At 39.7% G+C, this 24,151-nt stretch overlaps 1 protein-coding gene across 1 annotated transcript in view; it reads right to left on the bottom strand.

Annotated features, from left to right (window-relative positions):
• The window catches only part of LOC145996346 (uncharacterized), a 117,529-nt gene that overhangs the window by 63,064 nt on the left and 30,314 nt on the right, over positions 1–24,151 (bottom strand). The window contains exon 2 of the mRNA XM_083132777.1: positions 1,654–5,288. Coding sequence (XP_082988903.1) covers positions 1,654–5,288 — 3,635 coding nt within the window. The remainder of the gene's footprint in view (positions 1–1,653; positions 5,289–24,151) is intronic.

Raw genomic sequence — 24,151 nt, 5'->3', positions numbered from 1 at the left:
TGGTTCGGATCCCAGTTCAAACTGTAGGTTCAGTACCGATTAGCCTTTCTGTGCAAAAAGTGGACTTGAAGAAAAACACGGCCTACGTACACGATAAAATGGACAGCAAGACGTATGACAAGTATATTCGGGAAGAGTTATTTGCAAATCTCCCTCCATGGACCGTCATTACTCTGTACCACAGCCGCATGAAAGAACAGCTTCGCATCAAATCATGGAGGAAGGATTTGCATTCTTGTATTGAACAGTATCCGTTCCGTTGATCACTAACTTTTGTTGCGGCGTGTACTACAGCAGACGTTCGATGCGCGCCGGAGCCTTCTTCTACTGCGCACCATGCGGCAACACTGTCGTCATAAGCCCCATACTGAACTATTAAGTTGGGCTCACCAATAGCAAGTCTTCCAACACGTAGTGGCAGGAATCGTACCAGAATAAAGTTTACGGCCTCTTAAGTATATCGGATCGCCCTGAATTGCGTTTGTCAGATTTATCGGTTTTGTAATCAAGGGGTCTTGAGTTAGATCATTGCCATCGGTTTATCCAACTCAATGTGAGAATATGTATAAATGGACAGAAGCAGCTTTCAGAGGTCCAGTTTACGTTCTTAGATTAGAGTCGAAAATGTTAAAACTGTTTGTGACCGCAAGCAACAATCCTCTAACAAGAAAACACCAACATGCAGGGTGCAGCGTTACCAATTATAACTCAACAAAATTTGACCGCATCCACCACGCTAAATAACCGCAAATGACACATACGTAACATAAGCTCAGAGGTTAGAGGTTAGAGCAATGGCACGGTATGCCAGAGACCCCGGGTTCGAGTCCTGGTCGAGCCTGTATTTCTTGCTGAAAATTTCTACGTAGTACATCTCCTCTGTGTGCCTAATCTACAATAATTAACATCTCTACGCTGGAAGGAATCAGGCAACGTCGAAGTCTACTGTGTTTCAAAGGCAACAGATCCCGTTGCGGTAGCACTGGCAGAGACGATTCCACGCAGGTAAAACAGCGATAGCGAAAAGTCTAGTGAGGCCAGGCCGGCTCGGTAGCTCATTGGTTAGAGCAATGGCACGGTATGCCAGAGACCCGGGTTCGAGTCCTGGTCGAGCCTGCATTTTTCGCTGAAAATTTCTATGTAATGCGTTACCTGTCTCTCACTAGTACATGACCTTGGCAGCCTTTAACCAAGGGAGGAAAGTCAGAATGCCCCAGAACAGTTTTTGCTCGTAACATAGTTATTTCATGAAATAATTTGAGTTAAATTCTTACATTTCTTGTGGAAGATGCACGTAATGCAGAATTCGTTGCCGAAATATTTTCAGAATTTCAGATCTGAGAAGTGTTAGTTCGTACTTCGAGCCAAGTGCTTTCAATTGGGATCCTGTGAAGAATTTTAGGAGCGTGTTTGGGGTGGGAATCGATGAATATCTGGCGTGTGGCATTAATCAGCGACAGGAGGATACTTACTTTAACTTTACTTGAATGTTAAAGTAATAAGTATTCTTCTAAACCTAATTACTGCCATCAAGAATGTTGTTATGCGATTATTAAATAGCAAGATGCTATTCAATCGTATGCGAGAGCCAAAAGTCTTTTCACAAGGGTGATATACAAAACCTTTTTTTATTTTAAATCTTCGCTCACTTACCTTGAAATCTGAAGTAGGTTTTACCTTGGAGAATTCTCTGCACCTCCCCCGCTTCGCTCCCAGACTCAGACCCCGAAACGGACTGTGCGTCTGATCGAGACTGCCATCTACCGGGAAAACAAAAAACTGTTTCCTCGAGAGAAGAATCCGCGGAAGAGGCATGCTGTTTGGTCTGTTTACCTGTGTATCGGCGATCCGGAACGTCGTGCGCACGCTGCCTGTCGTCCCTCGATGACGTCGGCTCCGGAGGAAGGGGGCGGTTGGGGGGCAGTTGCCCCTCGCCGTTTGACACCCTCCTCCACGCCGAGCCCGGATGACGCTGTAGTGGTGTGTTCTGGAGTGGTGGTGACATCGGTCCATCGGAGAACACTGAATCTGCACTTTCCAGGCGGATATGCCTTCCTGCAATTTGCGGTCCGTTCCTTGTCCACTGCACTATCGTTCCGTCCGGGTAGTGTTTCGTCGGTAAGGAATTTGAGAAGCTCACCTTCTTCGGCGTTGGGGGGACCGCGTAGATTGAGTCCACAGAGGACGCCACCGAGCTGAGACTGCCGCGCTTGAATATTGGTGCTAGTGTTGGCTGTTCCCGTGGCACTGGAGAGCTTGTGGCGATTGCCTGTCCCTGAGAACTGTTCCTGTTCCGACTGTACTCCTTTATCTTCTGAGGGGTCATGCTCGATGATCTTCTGAGTCCTTGCTTATCTTCCTGTCTACCACCACGATCCGTCTCCTCATAGATGGTTGGCGGTGACCGTACAGAGCCTATAGTGGCTCTCATGGGAGAACCTCGCACAAAGCTCATGTCTGGGGATATTGCTTGGGGTCTCGCGACTGTTGTACTGTGTGCAGGAGAGTAACTTCTTGGTCTCTGATGAACCAATGAAGGGGAAGCCCCAACGGGTTGTAGGACTATACTAGCGCCGGCCGGTACGGGAAGGCTTCTTGGTCTTTGCCCTTGAGTCAAAGGTACCAGAAGATGTCCCTTGTTGGTTATGTAGTGATATTCGCCGGGTCCTGTGTAACTCTGTGCAGAAGACGGTCTCTCAGGATATCTTGGTTGGTAACGGATTTCCACGTCACTTTCAACGTCTCTATCTCCAAGTCCTCTCGGGGGTAGCGAACGTGGGTCGTAGTAGTCTACAAGACGATATCTCTCGGCAGAATGAGATCGTTCATGTCTCGGTGTGAGGGGGCTCTGGTAAACCCTCTGCGTCTGTCTGTCAAGGCTTCCTCCCCTGGCAGGTCTCTGCTGGCGTGCCAAGTTGGTGTTGACCCTTGGAGACGCTAGTGGTAAGGTTCCTACCGAGTATCGAGCGACTCTTCTAGGTTGATCTACAAAATCTCTGTCGTTCTTCTGCCTCAGCTGACTCAGTCGCTCTTCTAGCACGAGGGATGTGTCTGGAATTGTAGTCTTCCACTGCTTCACTGGACTGTTTGGAGGAGGTGAGAAAAACTGTCTCGACTTCAATACGGGCTTCGGTTGGGCTTGTGGGCTATTCTGGGAACTGGACAATCTCTCCAAAGTTTTGGAAACTGACAGCGGAGTTTTCTTCTTTGGAACAGGTGGAGGAACTTCCTTCAAATACTCCTGGCGACTTCCAACGAAAGACGTCGCCTTTATTGTCCTCGGATTGTTTCTAGGAGCTTCACTTATTTTCTGCTCTGTTCTTTGATGACCTCTCTCTGTATTCTTCACGCTGTCTCCTCCGGGATTTCTTCTCACTTCTACTTTCTTGGCATCGTTGTTTTTCGTCAGTTCCTGTATCAGCTCTGCGTACCTATCTCTCTGCGATCTCTGAGATGGCGAAACTTGGCGGTTTTTATCTGGATCAAGTTTCTTTGGAACATACAATGCCTCCTGGTTCCCTACCTTGGTACTTGGATCTTGTGAAACTTTCGGTGACGTTACACGTTGATCTTTAACATTATCCAGTACTCGCTTTTCTTCAGTTTTTGGCGAAGACTTATGAATATTCTTTGAAACGGTTGATGTAGAATACTGCGGAGATGATGGTCCTTGTTTCTCTTCTACTCGTCTTTCCTTTCGTTCCACGTGTACTGTCGGTGCGAGTGTTACTGTATCACTTGTAGTGACTTTCACAGAAGTCTTAACGTCGAAATCAGAATTGTGTACCTTAGAGATCTTCTCCTGCTTCTCTTCAGTAGTGACAGTAACAGTATCGTTTGTAATGATCTCAAAAATTGGTATTTGATGCAAATTCGAGTTGTTCAATTTCGAAACCTCTGACAGGATCACTTGATGCGGCTTTTCAAGTTTCTTGTCGTCGTTGTAAGTAATGTTACTCTCTATGATAACACGACTCACGATCTCTTCATCCTTAAGTTTAGTTGGTGCTTTTGGTGATACCGGTGGTTTAAAACTGACTTGAGGTGTATTAGACGATATTCTTTCTCCTTGAGGTGGATTAGACTGTAATTCTCCTTGACGTGAATTAGACAGGAATTCTTCTCTTTTATCACTTACTGAGATTTTCTTCTCTGTTGCTGGAAGCACAGAACCAGATGTTGGTTTGAATTCTTCTTTCGGTACTGTCTTTTCTTCTGGTGGCGAGCTAGGTGACCAAGAATATCTAGACTTGTGGGTGTAGTCTGTGGATGGTTTAGGCTTCGGCAAGAGTCTGGGATGTGTAAGAAGATCCTCTGTCCTTTTGTGCTCAACTTTTCCCAGAAATGGTGGCGAGCTTGCTGCACTGTACTTTGTTTTCAATGTCTCCACCGTGGCACTGCTAAGTTTTGTCGACAGGTTTCCTTGCAATTTCTCGATGAGGCTCTGGCTTTTGGCTAGCGATTTAGAAGCTTCGGATGCACTTAAAGTGCCAGTGTGCGCCTGCTCAACTTTGTCACTAGGTTTTTCCTCGGCTTGATCTTTAAGAGCAGCACAAGCTTTATCTGAGCTGTTTTTGGTCTTGTCCTGGTCTTCCTTGTCCTCTATGTTGTTCTGCTCGTCCGTTTTCACAGGCTGTTCCAATCCGTTTGAGGTCGGACTCTCGTCTGCTGGTGTTTCGTCTTGGCTAAGACGACGGTGGATGGCTTTCACCAATGTAGGGCTCTGTAGAGGGTTTTTTGGCACGCCGTATGGGTATGATCGAGATTTGTCGTTCTGCGTCGAGCTCTTGACTCCACTGTTAGTTTGCGGGTTGTCTCTATCGGTAGAACCTCCTTCCTTAGCAGTCGCTGGTTCAGTTGTCTTGGTTATCACCTCAACAGTAATCAAGTTCTGCTTTTCCTTCACAGGGGGCGTCAGTGATGGCCTTGGGGGTATTGTAGGTTTCTCAATCTTTTCTGGCTTTGTTCCCGTTCTTTCTCCTTCCTGTTTAGACACCAGAACTATCTTTAGGGATTCGGTTTCGACTCGATCCTTGTCGCGTATAACTGCTGGTCTGGTTGAATGATCTCCTCTTTGATTGACGCCGACAGTTCTCTGGCTAGGGACAGGCACGTCGATCGCCAAGCTGTGTCGTCTTGGTTCGGGCACCGGCTGAGACCCAAGACTGTGTTCTTCAAAGGTGAGCCTGATGTCTCTCACTGAGTGCCTGCGCGTAACAGACACGTCACTGGTGGAATGTTGGCGAGGGGGCCGCTTCATCAGGATGCCGACTGTCTTTTGGTCCAGCCTGAAACGATACAAATAAAACCGTCACTCTTAGTGTACAATGTAATACGTCAAGTGGTTCTCAAGTAATTGTAACGTCATTCGGGTATCATAACAAACATGTTACTCTTCTACATACTACGCGTTGTGCCTAGGAAAGTTGTTTACGTTCCAGCAAGTGCGGGTTACAGTAAAATGTGTAGTTTGTACATAAGTAAGCTTTGACAAATTACGAGCTAAAAGGTTCTGATAAATTTTTCTGAGTTTTTTTTTTTTTTTTTATAAAATATTTATTGGTTGTGGACAAAATCCATGCACCAGTTAACAATTTATCAATTGGTATTATATACATGTATGCACATAATATTTACTCACAATTATTCCTTTCATAATGAATAGTTTCCAAATTTCATTACACTTTTACAGAATTATATTAGACTTATTAAGATATTTTGTAAGAATATAGATTACCGAGGATGAAGGTGAAGTCAGTAAACAAGGCAGTGTCAGTGGCGCTTGATGTCCACTCCTGTACAATTCCTGTAAAAATGGTTCTCTATAAGTTTCATAAAGTTTGCATTGAAATATAATGTGGTTTGGAGTTGCAGTATATTCATTGCACAAACAAACTGGTGAAGTCACTAAATTCTTCTTGTAAAGGTGAGCTGCGGCGATAGTGTGATTTAACCTGCAGCGCATTATAGTTGTGAGGGAACTCCGGGAGAGTTGAATCTGTTTAAACCAACATTCCTTTGGAATTCTTTCTTGTATAGAATAGTAGGCCTTACCGCATTGAGTGCCAGTATTTGTCCACAAGTTTTGCCAGTCAGTAAATAGTATTTTTCTAGTGTGTGATTCCAAAACTACGGACGGAATCTTTATTGAAAGCGGCCGTTGGATTGTTTGATTCGCTGCATATTTTGCCAAAGTATCTGCTATATTATTCCCTTCTATTAAAGAATGTCCAGGTGTCCAAATAAAGTTGATATCATATCCCAATCTCGTTAATTTCAATGTGAGTATTCTTATGTTAACAATGTACCATTCCGTATGACATGACCATGATGCAAACTGTAAAGAATTTAGCACAGAGGCTGAATCGGTTGCAATTAGAACTGAATTTAACTTCTTCTTTTGTACATAAAGCAATGCCTGTCGTATTGCAAAAGCTTCTGCAGTGTATATTGACAGATACGATGGCAAAGGAAAAATTTTGAATTCTGCAGAATTATCACAGTAAAATGCTGCTCCTGTTTTTCCAGACGTTGATTTTGAAGCATCTGTATATATGTGATATTCACATTGTAATTTTGAATGTATGTAGTCTTGATATATATTATTTGAAATTGTAGGGATTGTCTTCCTTAAAACTCTACTTGGGTAGGCAGGAAAATGAATCCTCATGGGAGATATCATATTAAAGTAGTCTGTTATGAAGCATGGTGCATTTGGTAAACGAATAATATTAGCTTGAAATTTATTAATGTCCTTATAAGCATAATATAGTATAGGTAATCTGGATTTATATTTTGCTGTACGTCTGTTGAGCATCAAAGAGTCTAACAATTGAAGTTTTGGTATGATCGGAGATGTCGTGTTGGCAATTTTCTTAAGTAAAAATTTGCTCGCAAGATATTTAACTCTAAGTTTGTATGGTGGATCTCCCACTTCTACGAAAGTTGCTTGTTTTGGAGTTCCTTTCCAAAGGCCATAAATCCTGGATAAACTGCTATATTGGATAGAAGATAGCGTGTTAAAAGCCCAACTTAAATTATCATTGTACATAAAGGAACCATACTCTAGTCTTGAGTTTAGCATCTGTTTATGGATCTGATGTAATAATTTAGGATCAGCACCCCACTTTTTCTTAACTGTCAACATTTTTATTATGTTAAACACTTGAGATCCCTTACATTGTGCCAGTTCTACTTGTGACTTCCATTTAAGTTTTTCATCTAATATAAGTCCCAAAAATTTATGACTTCTTTGTTGACTAATAGTTTTTCCTTTTATATTTATTGATATGCATGAATGAGATCTCTTCTTATTAAAAACTACCACCGAAGACTTATCTGGATTTACTTCAATTCCATTGATATCACACCATGATGATAATTCATCCAGAGATTTTTGAATTTTTTGAGCCCCTTCTTGAATATTTTTACTACTAGCGTATATAACAATATCATCTGCATATTGTAATAGACGAGTGTGTTGAAGAATTTTTGAGCCTAAATCTGCCGTGTACATATTAAATAGCATGGGACTCAGCACTGCGCCTTGTGGTAGACCTTTATGTGTATAACGTGCGGTGGATAACTGTCCTCCATATCGAATGTACAACTTACGTGCCAATAATAATCCAAGAATACTTTTTATAAAATTACGTGGAACGTTCATTTTCTCCAATTTTTGTAACAGTATATTTGGAAGGACAGAATCATAGGCGCTACTTAGATCGAGAAAAACTACGATACAAAATTCTCGCCGTATGAAAGATAGCCATATATCTAAAATTAGTGTCGCTAATACATCTACTGTTCCAGTTCCTTTCCTAAATCCCATCTGATGTTTCGGTAATTTCTGATTATATTCGACCCACCATGTGAGTCTGTTGAGTATTAAATGTTCATATAATTTAGCAAGGCATGATGACATAGCAATAGGTCTATAGTTCGTATGTATTCCTGATTGTTTACCTGGTTTTAATATGGGTATTATCACCACTTCTTTCCACTGTGAAGGAATTTTTCCACTATTCCATATTGAATTGTATGTATTTAGTAAAATTTCATATCCATTCAAAGGCCAGTGTTGAATACATTCGTATGTAATACCATCTAAACCCGGAGACGTTTTCTTTCGTTTATGAACAACATATTCTAATTCATCCATAGTGAATAGCGATTCTAACGTGGATGTTTCTGGATATTTCATAGAATTTAACAATTGACAAAGATTAGTTTCAACCGTATCTGGTGTCAACTTGCGGTGAAATTCTTTTATCCAGGCTGAATTGATATCTCCTCCAAAATAATGACAAGTATTATTATTGGACATACTTCTTATTATTTTCCAAGTCACTGAAATAGAAGAATCTTTAGTTAATGTAGAGCAAAATGACTTCCAAAAGTATGATTTTGATTTCTTTAGGAACCTCTGAGTTTTTGCTGCAATTTCTTTATATCTAATAAAATGATTGATGGTAGGATTCTCCTTATAATTTATGTATGCTTTTTGTCGTTCGTTTACCCATTTCTGGCAATCCGTTGTCCACCACGGAGTCACTTTTCTTCTAGATCCAAAATTAGATACTGTTGCATTTATTTGTTCTTGTCGAATGAGAGACACCAATGTGTCATACGATACTTCTTGTTTCAACAATTCATTCTTTATTGCATTGTTTACATTTCCGGAGAATTTCTGCCATTCAACCCTTCTTGATATATATTGACTATTGTTTTGTTCAGAGCGCATAGTAAACCACGTTATATTTTTATTATGTTGAAAGGTTATCATAATTGGCATGTGATTACTGTTGTAACACTTCTCTAATACACTCCAATGGATTTTTGAAGCTTTATCATTTGAGGTAATAGTTATGTCTGGAGCACTCGGCTGTTCATTAGGTCTTGAGATTATTGTAGGTGTTCCGTCGTTGAGTAATACAGCTGAGGAATCTTGCAAGTAATTATACAAATCTTTACCTGATCGATCAGTTAGGGAACAGCCCCACATAGGGTGGTGTGCATTAATGTCCCCTGCCAGCACAAATGAAGTGTTTGGTGGAAGCTGCCCAACGATATTCTGCCACACTGTAACAGGGAGGTGCACTGTGGGAGGGCAGTAAATTGATACATAAGACGTATCAGCAATCCGAACACCTGTAATCTGAATTTGACTGTTTATATTTTGAAACAAAATAATGTCATACTGTATATTTCTTTTAACACCTATAGCTGAACCACCGTATCCATCTAAACGATCATCTCTTATCCAATTGTAACCTTTAAACTTCAATGTTGAGTCAGTTTTCAACCACGTTTCTTGTATAAGAAGGACATCTGCAGAAAAATAAGATAAAATATGTTGTAAATTATGTCTATTAGGAATTAAACTTCGTATATTCCATTGTAATATTTTCAAGACTTTGTCTGGCATGCTGGTTGTTGAAATAAGTATTGCAAAATACTTGTAGCAATGCAAGTCCAGTCCTGGTTAACGTTCAATGTCGAAGTCCCTGATAGGCTACATAATTGTTCTATAAATAATGAAAAATTATTTAGGAATTTTGTAGAATTTTGTTCTTGTGCCCGATTTGGCTGGATAGCTTGAGCCGCCTCTGCAAGAACAAATAAATTATTTTGTTGGCATGTTGTCGACAAATTCGGAGCATTGTCTTTTCGAGATCCTGACAAAGAATAATCAGGGCTTGTCATTCTCTTTTTATATTCATTTTGTCCAAATGGTTTCAATGTTTGAGAAGATTTCTGGCGTTTTCCTTGAGACGACTCAGTCTCTTCCAAATATTTTCCAGCTTTCTTTGAACTGTACAATGGCCTTTTATTAGATACACTGTATTGATCTTGTATTATATTATTATGATATAAGGTGCTACTCGAATTGTTAGATATCGAAGCATATGTGAATGGCATTACTGTCTTTTCTATTTCCTGAACATGGCCAGTAGATATCTGTTCATATCCATACATATAATTAATTTTTGGGACTTTCTTCATAGCTTCGTTAAACGTAACATTCTGAACTGTCATAATTTTAATTATTTCCTTTTGGCGTTGTTTTTCAGGACAGTTTTTGTCAATTGCAGTGTGCTCCTGATTACAATGGAAACACTTGATCTTATTTGTGCAAGAGGACGATTCGTGATTCTCACCACAGCGTTTGCATTTTAATTTACTTTTGCAATTAGCCCTGAAGTGCCCATAATAAAAACAATTAGTGCACTGTTTAATCAAGGGAATGTACCTATCAATATCAAACTTTTTGTAAAACAGTGTGACATATTGTGGTAAGGATTGCGAGTCGAATGTTACAATTACCGTTCGAGTTGGAACAGCAACGCGAGTACCCTCCTCGTACTTATACTTCACAATGCGTTTTACCTTGATTATTTTGGCTGTTGATGAATTTATATTTTGCAAAATTTCATCTTCACTTATTGACTGATGTACATCTTTCATAATTCCCATTCTTCGTACTCGGTGTGATGGAACAAAACCTTCCCAATTATTCTGTAACAGTAATGGATTCGAAAGGAAATCATTTGCATAATTAGATGTCATAAATGTAAGTCTAGCTAGATTTTTTCCAAGGCTATCTATCTCTTTCAAACCTATAATATTTTCTTTGCTGACTATTTGGCCTAATTTTAAAATGTGAAGTTGACCAATGTTTCCTTTGCCATTTCCACCTGAGGCATCCTGATGTTTAGATTTCACAAATATTTCATACGGACCTAAATGATTACTTCTGTACTTCAATACCTGTTGCTCATAAACTTTTTTGGAACTTGATTTACTAATTTGTTGGGTGTAATCTATATTATTACACTGAGAATTCAACTTATTAACTTCTTCTATCGAAGTTATGATTTCCACGTTGCTGGAAAGTTCCATGGCACTAATGTCCGTGTCCATGTTGGATTCAGCTGGTTTTGTACCAGCAAATTTGGCTTTACGGCCTTTAGATTTTTTCATGAATTAATGTTCACATTGTCGCACATATATTTAGAACGACACTAATATTCAAACAGTAAACTATAAAGTCTCAAATTCTAACTTAGAACACAAAATTATCTTTGCAACAAATCACTTACACAATCACATCTGTAACCACAGACTCAATCCTCTTTTTCTGAGTTAACAAATATTTGTACATTAAAAGGTATAAATTTTAAACATTCCGCCATGAGTTACATTCACAAAGGTTAGTACATTAACATATTTCTAATTTTTTATTGCGTTCATTCATTTACGTCATAATTTTTAGTACATCGGAACAATCAACTCTTCGCGTTTGGTTATGAGAGATCTTTAAGTTTTCAACCTTTATACTTTGCACCTTATACATTTTTTCTTTCTTTCGTTCTAATCGATTTAACAAATTTATGAAATAAAACAAAGAGCTAACAACGTACACTGATTAACCAGAAGTTTGTATGTACGTCAGAACTGTTGCTGAGAAAATAGTATTTTCAGACTGAAAAGGCCGAGATAATACTTATCTACGGCGAGTGTAGGAAAAATGCAGCACAAGAGTGCAGGCTGTATGCACGACGGCATTTGCGCTCGGCTCTGCCGACAGGCATAGTGGGGATGCGCCTTCTGCTCTCAAATTCACGTAACAATTACTTGAGAACCACTCGATGTATTACAATGTAACAAACGCCATTCTTAATTTTTTTTCCGTACTTTCAAATTAGCTGAAAATAAAATGGGATATCCATTAAAGAAAAAAACTAAGTTTGTGTTGAAAATCGTACTTCCTTACGTAGTAGAACGTATTGTGTCCATTAATTTCATGAGCCCCTCTCATACCTATATATCTGCAAAAGAAGTTTTTAAATATTTATTGTTGTTTATGAAATATTTGGGGTGCAAGTTTTAGGTGATTCACCCGGTATATATATTGTACATCTACGTGGGCTCCTTTCGTAACCCTCAAAATATCTCACTAGCATGCCAGGGGTGAGAGATTTGATGGCGTCACGAAGGTCACGTACAGGCGAAGTGTAGATCGTGTCTTTTACATGACCCCACAAGAAGAAATTCAGAGGGGTTATGTCCGGAGATGACCGTGGCCATCTGATTGATGCATCCTGTTGGTTGGCTCCCGTTCAAACACACGTCCGAACTGTCTTTGGACTGAAATTGGCGATGTCGTTTCCGCATGCGCTCTACCTTGTGCTATCGACATCGTTGCTAATTACTCCGCAACAAAAATAATAATAATAATAGAGGAAAAGGTCTAAATATGGGCCCCCATTTTTATTTTGTCATTTTCGGAGGAAAAAATTAATATATCGAGCACCTGCCTTTAAAATGCACATCTATGAAATATATACTTAAATGTAATAGATACTTAAATTATCTACAGTATAGAAAGTCTCCATTTTTTAAAAAAAAAGCAATTTCCAAAAAATGATAAAATTATGTATTGTGGTCTAAATATGGGCTACTAGTGGCAATATCACAAAAAGCAATTAAAAATTAGCCATTTATCGCTAAAACATTATAAAATTCATATTTATGAATAATCTGTTGTTTTGAAAATCACGCGGAATGGGAAAAGTCGAAATTAAGAGAAACATCCAAATATTTGTTGAAAGCGTGATCTCAACATAGACCTCATGTCATAGCCCATATTTAGACCATCACGCTATTTTTCTTCATCAATTTATTTTCGCTCTCTGTCGCATATATTTCACAAACAAATCATGGCATTAGAAAAGCCCACATTTGTTTTATGTACCGCTAATATCATAACATACACAATGCAGATGAGAATTCAGAAAATGCCCAGTTAAATCATACCTGCAAAAAGTTTTAGGTCGCAATTCTATAACAGCGTCCAAGGCCGAAACTAATCAGCACTTTCTCTTGCGAATTGGCGCCGCAACCTTTGTCCTTGACATATAATGAGTTCCAATAGCTTCTGCCAGGCTGCAGCACCCGGAAGCGCTGATAACTCAAAAACCTTATATTTAAACCTTCGCCCATATTTAGACCTTCTCCTCTAATATTAACATTTTCTTGAGTTGTAATTTGAAATCAGGGATTTTCCATGTGGACACCCTGTATTTCAGGGCGGTCTGATTACTTTTGGAGAAGTGTACGCAGTACATCGATGCATAAAGTGGGAGAACAACATCTAGAAAAGATTAAACGTAAAACGGAATTCGGAGCACGAAAGAAAGGCAGAATACATATATCCATTCCACCTAACGTTATCATTTTTTTTCTCCACGTCCGCTTTGCAAATGATACATTCCCACGCTTGAAAATCTACAATGCATCATTTCTTTTGGAGTATCATTACATTCCTCATGTACAATCAATCAATGTCAAATAACGGAAAGAGAAAGACAAATAATAAAGCGACATAGTCACATGAAGTGCTGTTGTGTTCTATGATGCATGAACATTCCATTTTCTTTCGGTTCAACAAAGCTATGTGTATGTAATTTCCGGTGTGCTTCTAAATTACATGATCATGGCGGTATGAAAAATGTATTGAGCCTACCCACTGTGCGAATTAAGCGTTTTGCTTTTTTTAAGCGTTTGCCCACTCATTGGCGTATTTGTAATTTCATTTCAGGAAGTTAGTTCTCCTTGGGTATGCAAATTTGTATGTTTACATACTAGGAGCGTATATTCCAGGCTATCTGCGAAGCCTGAAGCATAGAAAGTAAAATACTGCATAGAAATCTCTTAGAAACTGTGTGAATTAAGGTGATATTGAAAATAAGATAATTGCGATTCTGAAGTTGGCAACCTGAATTCTTAGGAGTTGGCAACCTGAATTCTTAGGAGTTGGCAACCTGAATTCTTAGGAGTTGTCAACCTGAATTCTTAGGAGTTGTCAACCTGAATTCTTAGGGGTTGTCAACCTGAATTCTTAGGGGTTGGCAACCCTGAATTCTTAGGAGTTGGCAACCCTGAATTCTTAGGGGTTGGCAACCCTGAATTCTTAGGGGTTGGCAACCTGAATTCTTAGGAGTTGGCAACCCTGAATTCTTAGGGGTTGGAAACCTGAATTCTTAGGGGTTGGCAACCTGAATTCTTAGGAGTTGGCAACCTGAATTCTTAGGAGTTGGCAACCTGAATTCTTAGGAGTTGGCAACCTGAATTCTTAGGAGTTGGCAAACCTGAATTCTTAGGGGTTGGCAACCTGAATTCTTAGGAGTTGGAAACCTGAATTCTTAGGGGTTGGAAACCTGAATTCTTAGGGGTTGGCAACCTGAATACTTAGGAGTTGGCAACCTGAATACTTAGGAGTTGGCAACCTGAATTCTTAGGAGTTGGGCAACCTGAATTTTTATAAGTTTGCAACCTGACTACCGTTGGGATGGCAACATGGCTTCCTTGAAGACGTCAAGAATGAGTCTATCCTAGGATCAAGTGTCATAGTGGGATAGCCCAAGTCTTAGACTTAGCATACGCCACTGTTCCATACATAAACTACTGTCTTGCAGTTCTAAGTACCTTTGGTTCTAACCTAGATCATTAGATCTTAGGATGATAATTACACATAACTTAGAAACACAAACTTAGTATATTTATATTGTAAGGAAACCCAAGCACGCACAAAACAGACCCATTGAACAGGTAACACCGTAAACTTAACCAAATTTATATTGCCAAGTTCAAACATAATGTCCATCTAATCTACCTACACGTGAAATATCAGCACTGAAAACATAAGTGGGAAACAGCCTGCTGTTGTCTCAATAAGGTTGGTCAGTTTCAGAATGGTTCTTCCACAAGGGTGCTGCATACTTTCCGGCAAGAAAATATTTGATGAATGAACACGAATGATTCTTCAATTGTGCATTTACACTTTACCCTATGCTTTCAATCATATTTTCTTTGAGAGGGTTAAAAGCATCTCTGGCGGGGTTAAAACTAATTTTCTCTACCGGGGGCATCCCCCCTTCCTCCCATTAATTTGCACATCGCGCCTTCCCGACAGCGTTGTGGCAGCGTAGTCGCCTTGTAATCGAGGGGTTCCGGGTACGAGGTGACACAAAGAATGCCACTCTAAACTGTACCTATGAACAAAAAAACCTCAAACTCATGAAATATATATTACATGCCCATGGTAGAATAAGAATATAATGGCTATGGTAGTATGAAAATCAATCATAAAAATTGCCGACAGAGCGCCTGAAACACTATTCAATTGGCTTCGGATCTATTATTGGGGGTGAGATCTTTACATATCTGATGAAAATCAGCCGAAATAGACAAACTTGACAAAGCATATTTTGACATATTTCACCAATTTTGCGTTTTTACAACATATTTCTTCAACTTTGTTGTAATAAGACATATTTCTGTATAATTTCGTAATTCTCTCGCACATAATCGGTTATTTCATATTTCTTTTCTTCGTAGCTTTAGCACAACGGATAGTTCATATTGTCGATGGCAGGATATGGAAATTACGGAGGAAGAAAGATGCCGTCTTTTCATAGTACAGAAGAATATAATACCCCACTTTTTTATCCCGCCGACAATTGATAGCCATGCAAACATTATTGAGGCAAAATGTTCTCTCTCATTGTTGCACGGGTAGTAAACAAGTTTCGTTCTCATTTCTTTGCCTTTTTCGCTTTTCACAAAAATCAGTCAAAAGTAAAAATAACAGTCGGTACATTACAGCCCCTACTCTACTCTATCGGGTATGGGAGAAATTCGAGAGTACTGTTGTGCATATTTTTGACTTTACTGGGAATATATCTGAATTTTTCTGACATATTTGTAATTTTTCATGACATATTTTCCAATTTATATGACATAATTACATACATATTTTACAGTTTTATAGGACATAAAGTACCGGGTCCTAATTATTATTATAATTCCCTTGAAATCTACAAATATTTAATTTAAATAGTGTATAGTTGTAATTAATTTTACTCCTTAGCAGGATTAAACATCTTGTGTAATAAGCTATAATGCACTGAGAAATTCATCTTCAGGGCTTGTACCCCCCCCCACTTTTCCTCCTGGACGAGTCCCCCCTGCCCCGAAATAAAATTCTGGCTACGGGCCTGTCCGAGGGAGTAATTTTGGGGAAGAAAAGATCCATATGAAACCGGACATATCCTCAGTCATCAGTGTCGGAACCTAAGGGCGAAATGAACGAGGCCCATGATAATAAGCGAATGATGAATCGTAGCTTCTAGGCTCATATAAAAGAACATGCGCTGATTGTGAAAAGGACTCACGAGCAGACTTCTCATTTCGCTTCCGTGATTGGATCCCGTGACCCAATCACATCCAATATTTGCATTCATCACGTTTCCGCTCTCCGAGTTCCGTTCACACGGAACAGACCGAGATTCCGTCCCTCCTGGATTAGACGGAATAAAACCATTAATTGCAAGCCCGCCCAATCCTTAAATATATTCATAGGATATTTTTGAAGATTGATAAGAAATGACAATGTTATTAGTCATTTCACAAATGGTTGTCACTACAACTAGTTCATATTTGAAAATGATAAATATCTCTCCTGTCCCTTTCGCAACACAAATATTTCCACCCTGCCGAACTTCGCATTTGATGAACAATCAATGTATCAAAGGAAGGAAAATGAAAAATTGTTGAATTGACAACTACCGGTGCCCAGGATAAAGCGATACCCCAGGTTAAAACGATCGTGCTAACTGTCTATTCTGTTAGTGGTGCCATCATGTGGTAAAATCATGAATCACCTCTTCATGTAAGTTTCGTTTAGCATCTTTTCTTAAAACTTTACAGCATTCAAAACCCTTTGATGTAAGGTTAGTGTTAGTTTCGCAGTTTGCCTGATTATTGCATTTTGTGTGCAGTTATATATTCTCCTACTAGCCTCCTCCTTAAAATACAAATTGTTTAAACATACGAGTATACATTGTAGAACATGAGTAAGGTGGGGTAAGACTGCGCGGCGGGTAAGACTGCGCACCGTTTTTCGAGGTGAAAATCACACACAGTTGGCACCACTGCCCCACCGTTACTTCGTCCAAGATGGTAGCTAGCTGTGGACAGTGGTGAAGATACGTTTGAAATTCGTTGTGCTGAGAGATGCAAGTGAAAAGATTTTGAGGGTGTTTGCTATTTATTTTAGTACTATGTGTTTTAAGTACTACGTCACTGTGAATGTATACAATATTACGATGTTGATGGATAGAAGAAGCTGTGTTAATGCCGAGTCCACCTGCGTATTAGTTTCCATTGCTTTGTTCAATGGCTGGGCAGCATCACGTGATTTGTTCTGGAATGCAGCACGGGGCACGACTGCGCACGTGCGCAGTTTTACCCCACAAGTGTGTGGCTTGCAAGGCCCAGCCATTAGACAGATCATTTTTTTGGCCACTGAAGTCGTTTTATTCATCTGAGTGCGATAAGTGGATGAGTAACCATCCGGGTCGCCCAATCACAGTTTTTCAAGTGGCATCCATTTTTACAAAGGCATATGGGAAGGCAGCTACAGTTGGGAATGCCATGAAGGGCTTTGAAGTGACTGGATTATGCCCTTTCAATCAAGACATCTTCACTGAGGACGAGTTTCTTCCCTCTACTGTGACAAATGTATCAGCTCCAACGCCAGGTGAGTAGTCTTCAACAAGTGGGGCTAACAATACTGAACCATCCACCAATGACGTGCCACATCAGGCAAATGTGGCTCATGCATCAGCTGAAACTCCAGGTGAGCAGCCTTCAACAAGTGGGGTTAACAATACTGGATCATACGGGCACATTTCCGTTAACCAGATTCACCACTTCCACGTGCAGAGCATATTCAGCACCGCCGACGAAAGGGAAGGCAGTCTCAGGTGTTAACTGGATCTCCATTCAAAGTCAACTTGGAAGCCTAGTTGGCTGAGAAGAGTAAGAAGGAAGTTCAGGGGAAACAGAAACGGAACATCGTTGTTGAAGAAGATGTAGCAAACAGAAAACGCCCGAAGAAAGAGTACAATTGCCCAGGTTGTAATGAGAAGTACAGCGATCCTCCAGTAGAGGATTGGATCCAGTGTTCCATATGTGACGAGTGGTGGCATGAAAATTGCACCTCGTATGAAACAGGAACCTTTATTTGTGATTTGTGTTAGCGATTCCTAACCCAAGTGAAGGACGAGAATAGTATCCCATATGATAGAAGAGCTTTTTTAGGTGATTTGTGTTTCTTTTTATACAAATGTGACTGTGTAGAAAGTGCGCATTCTTACCCGAACTTGATCGCAGTCTTACCCCGTGGTGCGGGTAAGACTACGCATTTGCATGGTGACGGTTTCGTAATTGTTTCATGCAGAAATATTGTTCATTCAGCTTTCGGAAATTTACTGTGAGTTATCAAAGGATAGTGCAATGTGTACTGCTTTTTTCATGTGTGTCTGAAGTTTCATAGCTTGAATATAAAATTATGAACTCAAACTGCGCAGTCTTGCCCCACCTTACTCTACCTAAGAATAACAATAAAAATGAACTATAAAAAACAAGGGATAGTTTTACCTTGTGGGGCAAAACAGTCATTTGTATTATCTTATATATGCTTTAGGGCCGCGGTGGCTCAGTCGGTAACGCGTCTGACTACCATGCTAAAGGTCCCGGGTTCGATCCCCGGCCGGTTCAAATCCGGGAACTTTTCTAGCGGCCCCGGCGCCCACCCAGCGTCGAATAACATGGGTACCTGGGGGAAACCCTGGGGGGTAAAGGTGGTCAGGGGCGTGATGCTGATCACATCTCCCCACTCACGACCGGATCAAGAAAGTGTGGGGCGTTACCCCCACACCTATACGCCTTCATGGCGTGGTGCTAAGCACAGGGGAGCACTTTTTATATATGCTTTAGTCTGTCATATTTCCAATTAATAAATGAAAAAAAAGTCATTGGTATTATTCAGTCACTAATTTCTTGAAAGAACAAATCTATTTAGATAGGAGTAAAATAGACCTGTATTTAACAAGTCATCCTAACAAAGGTGTTTTTAAGGAAGATAAGAAAAAGGAGATAAAAGAAGCGATAGATTAAGAGAAAAGGAGATGATAAAAGAGCCAGAGAGAGACAGAAGGAAAGAGAAAAGAAACATATGTGACCGAGAGACAAAGAAAACATAAATAAGCGAGACAAATACACAAAGAGAGAGGGAGAGAAGAGAAATAAAGACGCGGCAGAGAGAAGCGTGGAAGAGTAAGAAACGAAAAGAGTAGAGAAGAAGAGAGAAAGAGCAATATAGAAGCAGAAAAGGCAGGAAAAGACAGCGAAGGGAGAGGAATACCAGAACCGAAAGAAAGAAACATACAGAAAAAGACATGATCTAGGAGACAAAACACGAAGGGGTACTAAAGCTGAGAAAAGATCAAAACCCACAAAGAAGAAACAAGGAAAGAAACAGAGAGAGAAACAGAAATGAAGAGAGATAGAAGTAGGTAATTTTCCATTATTTCAATAATGGAGTCATGTTACCTCCCTTGACAATCTCTAAGGGCGCATATCATTGAAAATACTACCAGCAAAGAGAACAATGACTACTTCAGGCCTTAAGAATAGCTACTTGAAAACAATTTCCTCAAAACGGGACACTTCAACGCTTAAATCGAGTGACTTGTAATCATAGGAAAATGCTACATGAATCCACACTGCCATCTATGAACACATTTCTTGTGCTGATACTCGTAGGGCACCCAGCTTGCAACAAACGTCAAAACTAAATGCTAAAATCTCTAAACCTGGCCCTCCTAAGCGGAATTGTAAGTTAGAAGGGCCAGAAGGGTGTCTACCAAAATAACAAATCCAAAATTCTTGACTTTTTCTTGACCTTTCTTTGCTTTCTCTTCAACTTGTTTTTCCCTTCTCCTAACATTTACTTAATCGCTTCTACTTAGGTATAGTTGGCAATTAAGAAAATATATATTTTTATTCAATGAGAAACCCCTACCACAAGGAGGGTTAAGATGAAAACTGAAGGTGTACTTTAACAAGAGATTTAGACTTGCTTTAATTGTTAACGCATGTAAAAATTAATGCTTCAGACGTCATCCTGGATGAGGAATAGCCACATTATTTTCTTTAATATTTTTACAAAACTTCACACCTGCAGTGAGCTCGCCGGCCGACAGCAGTGTTACCCTGTCAAGAAAAGTGAAAAAAATGCGAATAAAAATTAATTAATTAATTTTCGGGACGTTGATGCAGAAAATAAAAATATTAATCAGTGGATCTCTAGAAACATCCTTTCTCAGTGTTCAGTTAAAATTTGAAAATTTTCTGTCGACTGGTTCTCGAGATAATCGTGACCAAAATACCCCATAAGCTTACATTGCAAATGCTCAAACTTTTCGCCAGAGTAGGAGATCGCCTTAAGAAATAAATTAAGCAAATCTTAGCCACAACTCAATACAATTTTAGATTTCCAAATACTCTATTTTATAAAATCCCAGTACAGGTATAAAACAATGTAAATACTGTAAAATTCTTGACCACAAGCATAATTTCTTAACTTTCTTGGCCTACCTGTTGATTTCTTGACTCTTTCTTGATTGGTAGACACCCTGGTACCTTGCCAGGATTAGAGCCCTTTAACATTTAGTTCTGACGCTTGTTCCAAGCTGGATGTGTCCCGCACCCAGGAGCGTATATTCTAGGCTAGTTAGGCTATGTGCGAAGCCTGAAGTCTAGAGAATAAAATACAGGGAAAAAATCGATCAGAAATTGTAAATAAAATTATTTATATTAGTTAAATGATGATGATGGTGCTGGAGTTGGCAACCTGATTTCTTATGAGTTGGCAACCTGATTTCTTATGAGTTGGCAACCTGATTTCTTAGGAGTTGTCAACCTGATTTCCTATGAGTTGGCAACCTGATTTCTTGTGAGTTGGCAACCTGATTTCTTGTGAGTTGGCAACCTGATTTCCCATGAGTTGGCAACCTGATTTCCTATGAGTTGGCAATTTCATTTCTTAAGGGTTGGTAAACTTATTTCTATTCATAGCCTAGGACCATGTGACATAGTGAGATCTTGGACCCAGTTAGTGGTATGCTTCTACAAACAGCGTTAATAATATTGAGAGAAGTATACTTACATCTCTCGAAAGCGACGTGTATACTACGTTCATTTTCTCTATCCATCTTAACTTTTCTAAACCTTAGATTAAATGCTGGGGTTAGTGTAACAAGGCGTTAACCAAACGCTAACTAACGACCTAGACCTACTCGTACTTTCAAAAGAACTGAATGAGTTGGGGTAGAGTAATTCAATTATAAAAAAATAAACAACTTTTCCTAGCCGAAGGCTTAAATACTTAAATAGTCGATTTTTTCTTTCCTGGCGAATGTTCACTTCAAGGCTGGTTATAAGTCATCAGTTTCCATCCATCGTTCTGCTACTTAGAGGGCGGATGTTTACATAAGTGGGTTTTTTTCTTTCTCTCGTAGGAAAGCAACGGACATTCAACAGATAAAACCAATTGGAGACACCGCCCCAGGCGGGATTTTAACACTTTTTAAGTGGGGGAAATATTTTATTTTAATTTTGACAGGAGTAACGTATATTTGCAGGGACACGTTTGCATGAAACTGGGATGACGAAAAGTAAAATTTTCAAAGGTCAATAACTAAGGACCTACACGTGGTATAGTATTCCAACATCAGTGGCGTGTACTGAGTCGAAGATTTGGGCTATCTCACTATGTCACGTGGTCCTAGGCTATGAATAGAAATAAGTTTGCCAACTCTAAGGAAATCAGGTTGCCAACTCATACGAAATGAGGTTGCCAACTCATACGAAATCAGGTTGCCAACTCATACGAAATCAGGTTGCCAACTCATACGAAATCAGGTTGCCAACTCTAAGGAAATCAGGTTGCCAACTCTAAGGAAATCAGGTTGCCAACTCATACGAAATCAAGTTGCCAACTCATACGAAATCAGGTTGCCAACTCATACGAAATCAGGTTGCCAACTCATACGAAATCAGGTTGCCAACTCATACGAAATCAAGTTGCCAACTCATACGAAATCAAGTTGCCAACTCATACGAAATCAAGTTGCCAACTCATACGAAATCAAGTTGTCAACTCATACGAAATCAGGTTGCCAACTCATACGAAATGAAGTTGCCAACTCATACGAAATCAGGTTGCCAACTCATACGAAATCAGGTTGCCAACTCATACGAAATCAGGTTGCCAACTCATACGAAATCAGGTTGCCAACTCATACGAAATCAAGTTGTCAACTCATACGAAATCAAGTTGCCAACTCATACGAAATCAAGTTGTCAACTCATAGGAAATCAGGTTGCCAACTCATACGAAATCAGGTTGCCAACTCATACGAAATCAGGTTGCCAACTCATACGAAATCAGGTTGCCAACTTATAGGAAATCAGGTTGCCAACTCATACGAAATCAGGTTGCCAACTCATACGAAATCAGGTTGCCAACTCCAGAATCACCATCATCATTTCACTTATATGAATAATTTTATTTACAATTTCTGATCGATGTTCCCTTGTATTTTATTCTCTAGACTTCAGGTTTCGCAGATAGACTAGATAGAATAGAATATACCCTCCTGTCAAACATATACGTAAATAACAGTAATTAAATGATTTTCACTCTATGTACTTTATTGTAAGTTGTATGCTCTTCATACGGTTACAAGTTTACCACAAATATGCAACAATATCCACTTATTATACATCTTTATCAGCTTCCCATTTCCAGGAGAGAGTGTGCTGAATAGAAGAGTAAAACAAGCTTCTTTTTTCCTCTCTTCTTTATCTCTTTTTCTTTCCAAGAAAGAAAAGGAAAGCAAAACAAAAGGAAATCAAATCAAAACAAGGGGAGTCTATCTATATATATCCAATCTATCTTTTCTCTAGAGAGAAGGAAGAAAAGAGAAATATATATACAGGGTGAGTCATGATGTTAACACTTAAAGCAAAGAACAGAAAGACGGTTGCATGTGTGTTATACACTTGTTATCATGCTGTTCACATTTAATTCTATAATGTACAGGTTGTGTCGCACTCAAGCTCAAGAACTGCCAAAGACAACAACAAATTACCCATTTAAACTCCGTACCAGCTAACTGTAGACCAGGCGAACGAGAACAAGTCTCTGCGCAAGTAGTGACGCGAGATGGCTCCACCAATGAACAGTGAGAGAAACGAGATTGTGTAATGGGCGACTGAAGTTTTCCCGATTTTCCCCTTCGCTATGCAGCGTTGAAAACTTTTGAAAGGGATAATACCGAACGCACATGGCAAACGGACCGTATTTTTGTCTCCAGGTCCGTGCGATTGGTTTAAGAATTTCTTAGGGAAATGTTAGGGATAAAACTGCAAGAGCAAATTTTGACAAGCCGTGCATTTAGCGTACGGACTAAGGTCTGGACCGTACGGTTGGCAACACTGCGCTTTCACCACTCTATTTTCCTCCTCCTCTGCCGCTATGCGCGGCCCTGCTCTACAGTTAGCTGGGACAGGGTATAAGTGTTAACATAATTATGACTCATCCTGTATTTCTGAGGAAGAGGAGGAAAAGAGACCAAAGGAGCCGACTCTCTCTTTATCTTCAGGGGGAGACACCTACCCCCCTCTCTCTCTCGCATTCTCTCTTCCCTTCTTTCCATTTCTTTCTAATTCTTCTCTTCATGTTTCCCAGATATAAAAGACAGATCTACGAAGATCGTGGATTTAAATATGTACGTAAATTTGCTTAAACCTTCAAAATCTAGTCAGATTTTAGATACTGTGAACAGTTTTCGAGCTTGGCCACGCGAGCCAATTGGGTCACACTGCCTGACGTCACAGTGATAAACATGTTGTAATGGCCGACATAACGGCATGCTTATTTTTAAAATAGTTATTTATAATTCCTCATTCTTGAGTTGGTTATCGTTGGTTAGTAGTTATTAAAGATTGCATAGAAAAATTGAAACTATTGAATGTCAATTTCGTATAACAGATCTAGAACATAACAAAATACAAGATGGCGAACGCATTATCAATGTGGAAATCTTTACCCTGTAGTGATGCGAGCAGCCATCAGTAATTCTAGTAGGATTTCTAGTAGGAATGCCCTAGTTGGCGCTGAACTGACTTTCTAGGTAGCAATCATGGCCGCCTGGCTGACTGCTTGACTGGTTTG

This window comes from Lepisma saccharinum, chromosome 12 (genome assembly GCF_977018435.1).
Source record: "Lepisma saccharinum chromosome 12, izLepSacc3.1, whole genome shotgun sequence".
In the NCBI taxonomy this organism is placed as follows: domain Eukaryota; kingdom Metazoa; phylum Arthropoda; class Insecta; order Zygentoma; family Lepismatidae; genus Lepisma; species Lepisma saccharinum.
Note: the sequence above shows the minus strand (reverse complement) of the source record. Positions and strands in the feature narration are given on the sequence as shown.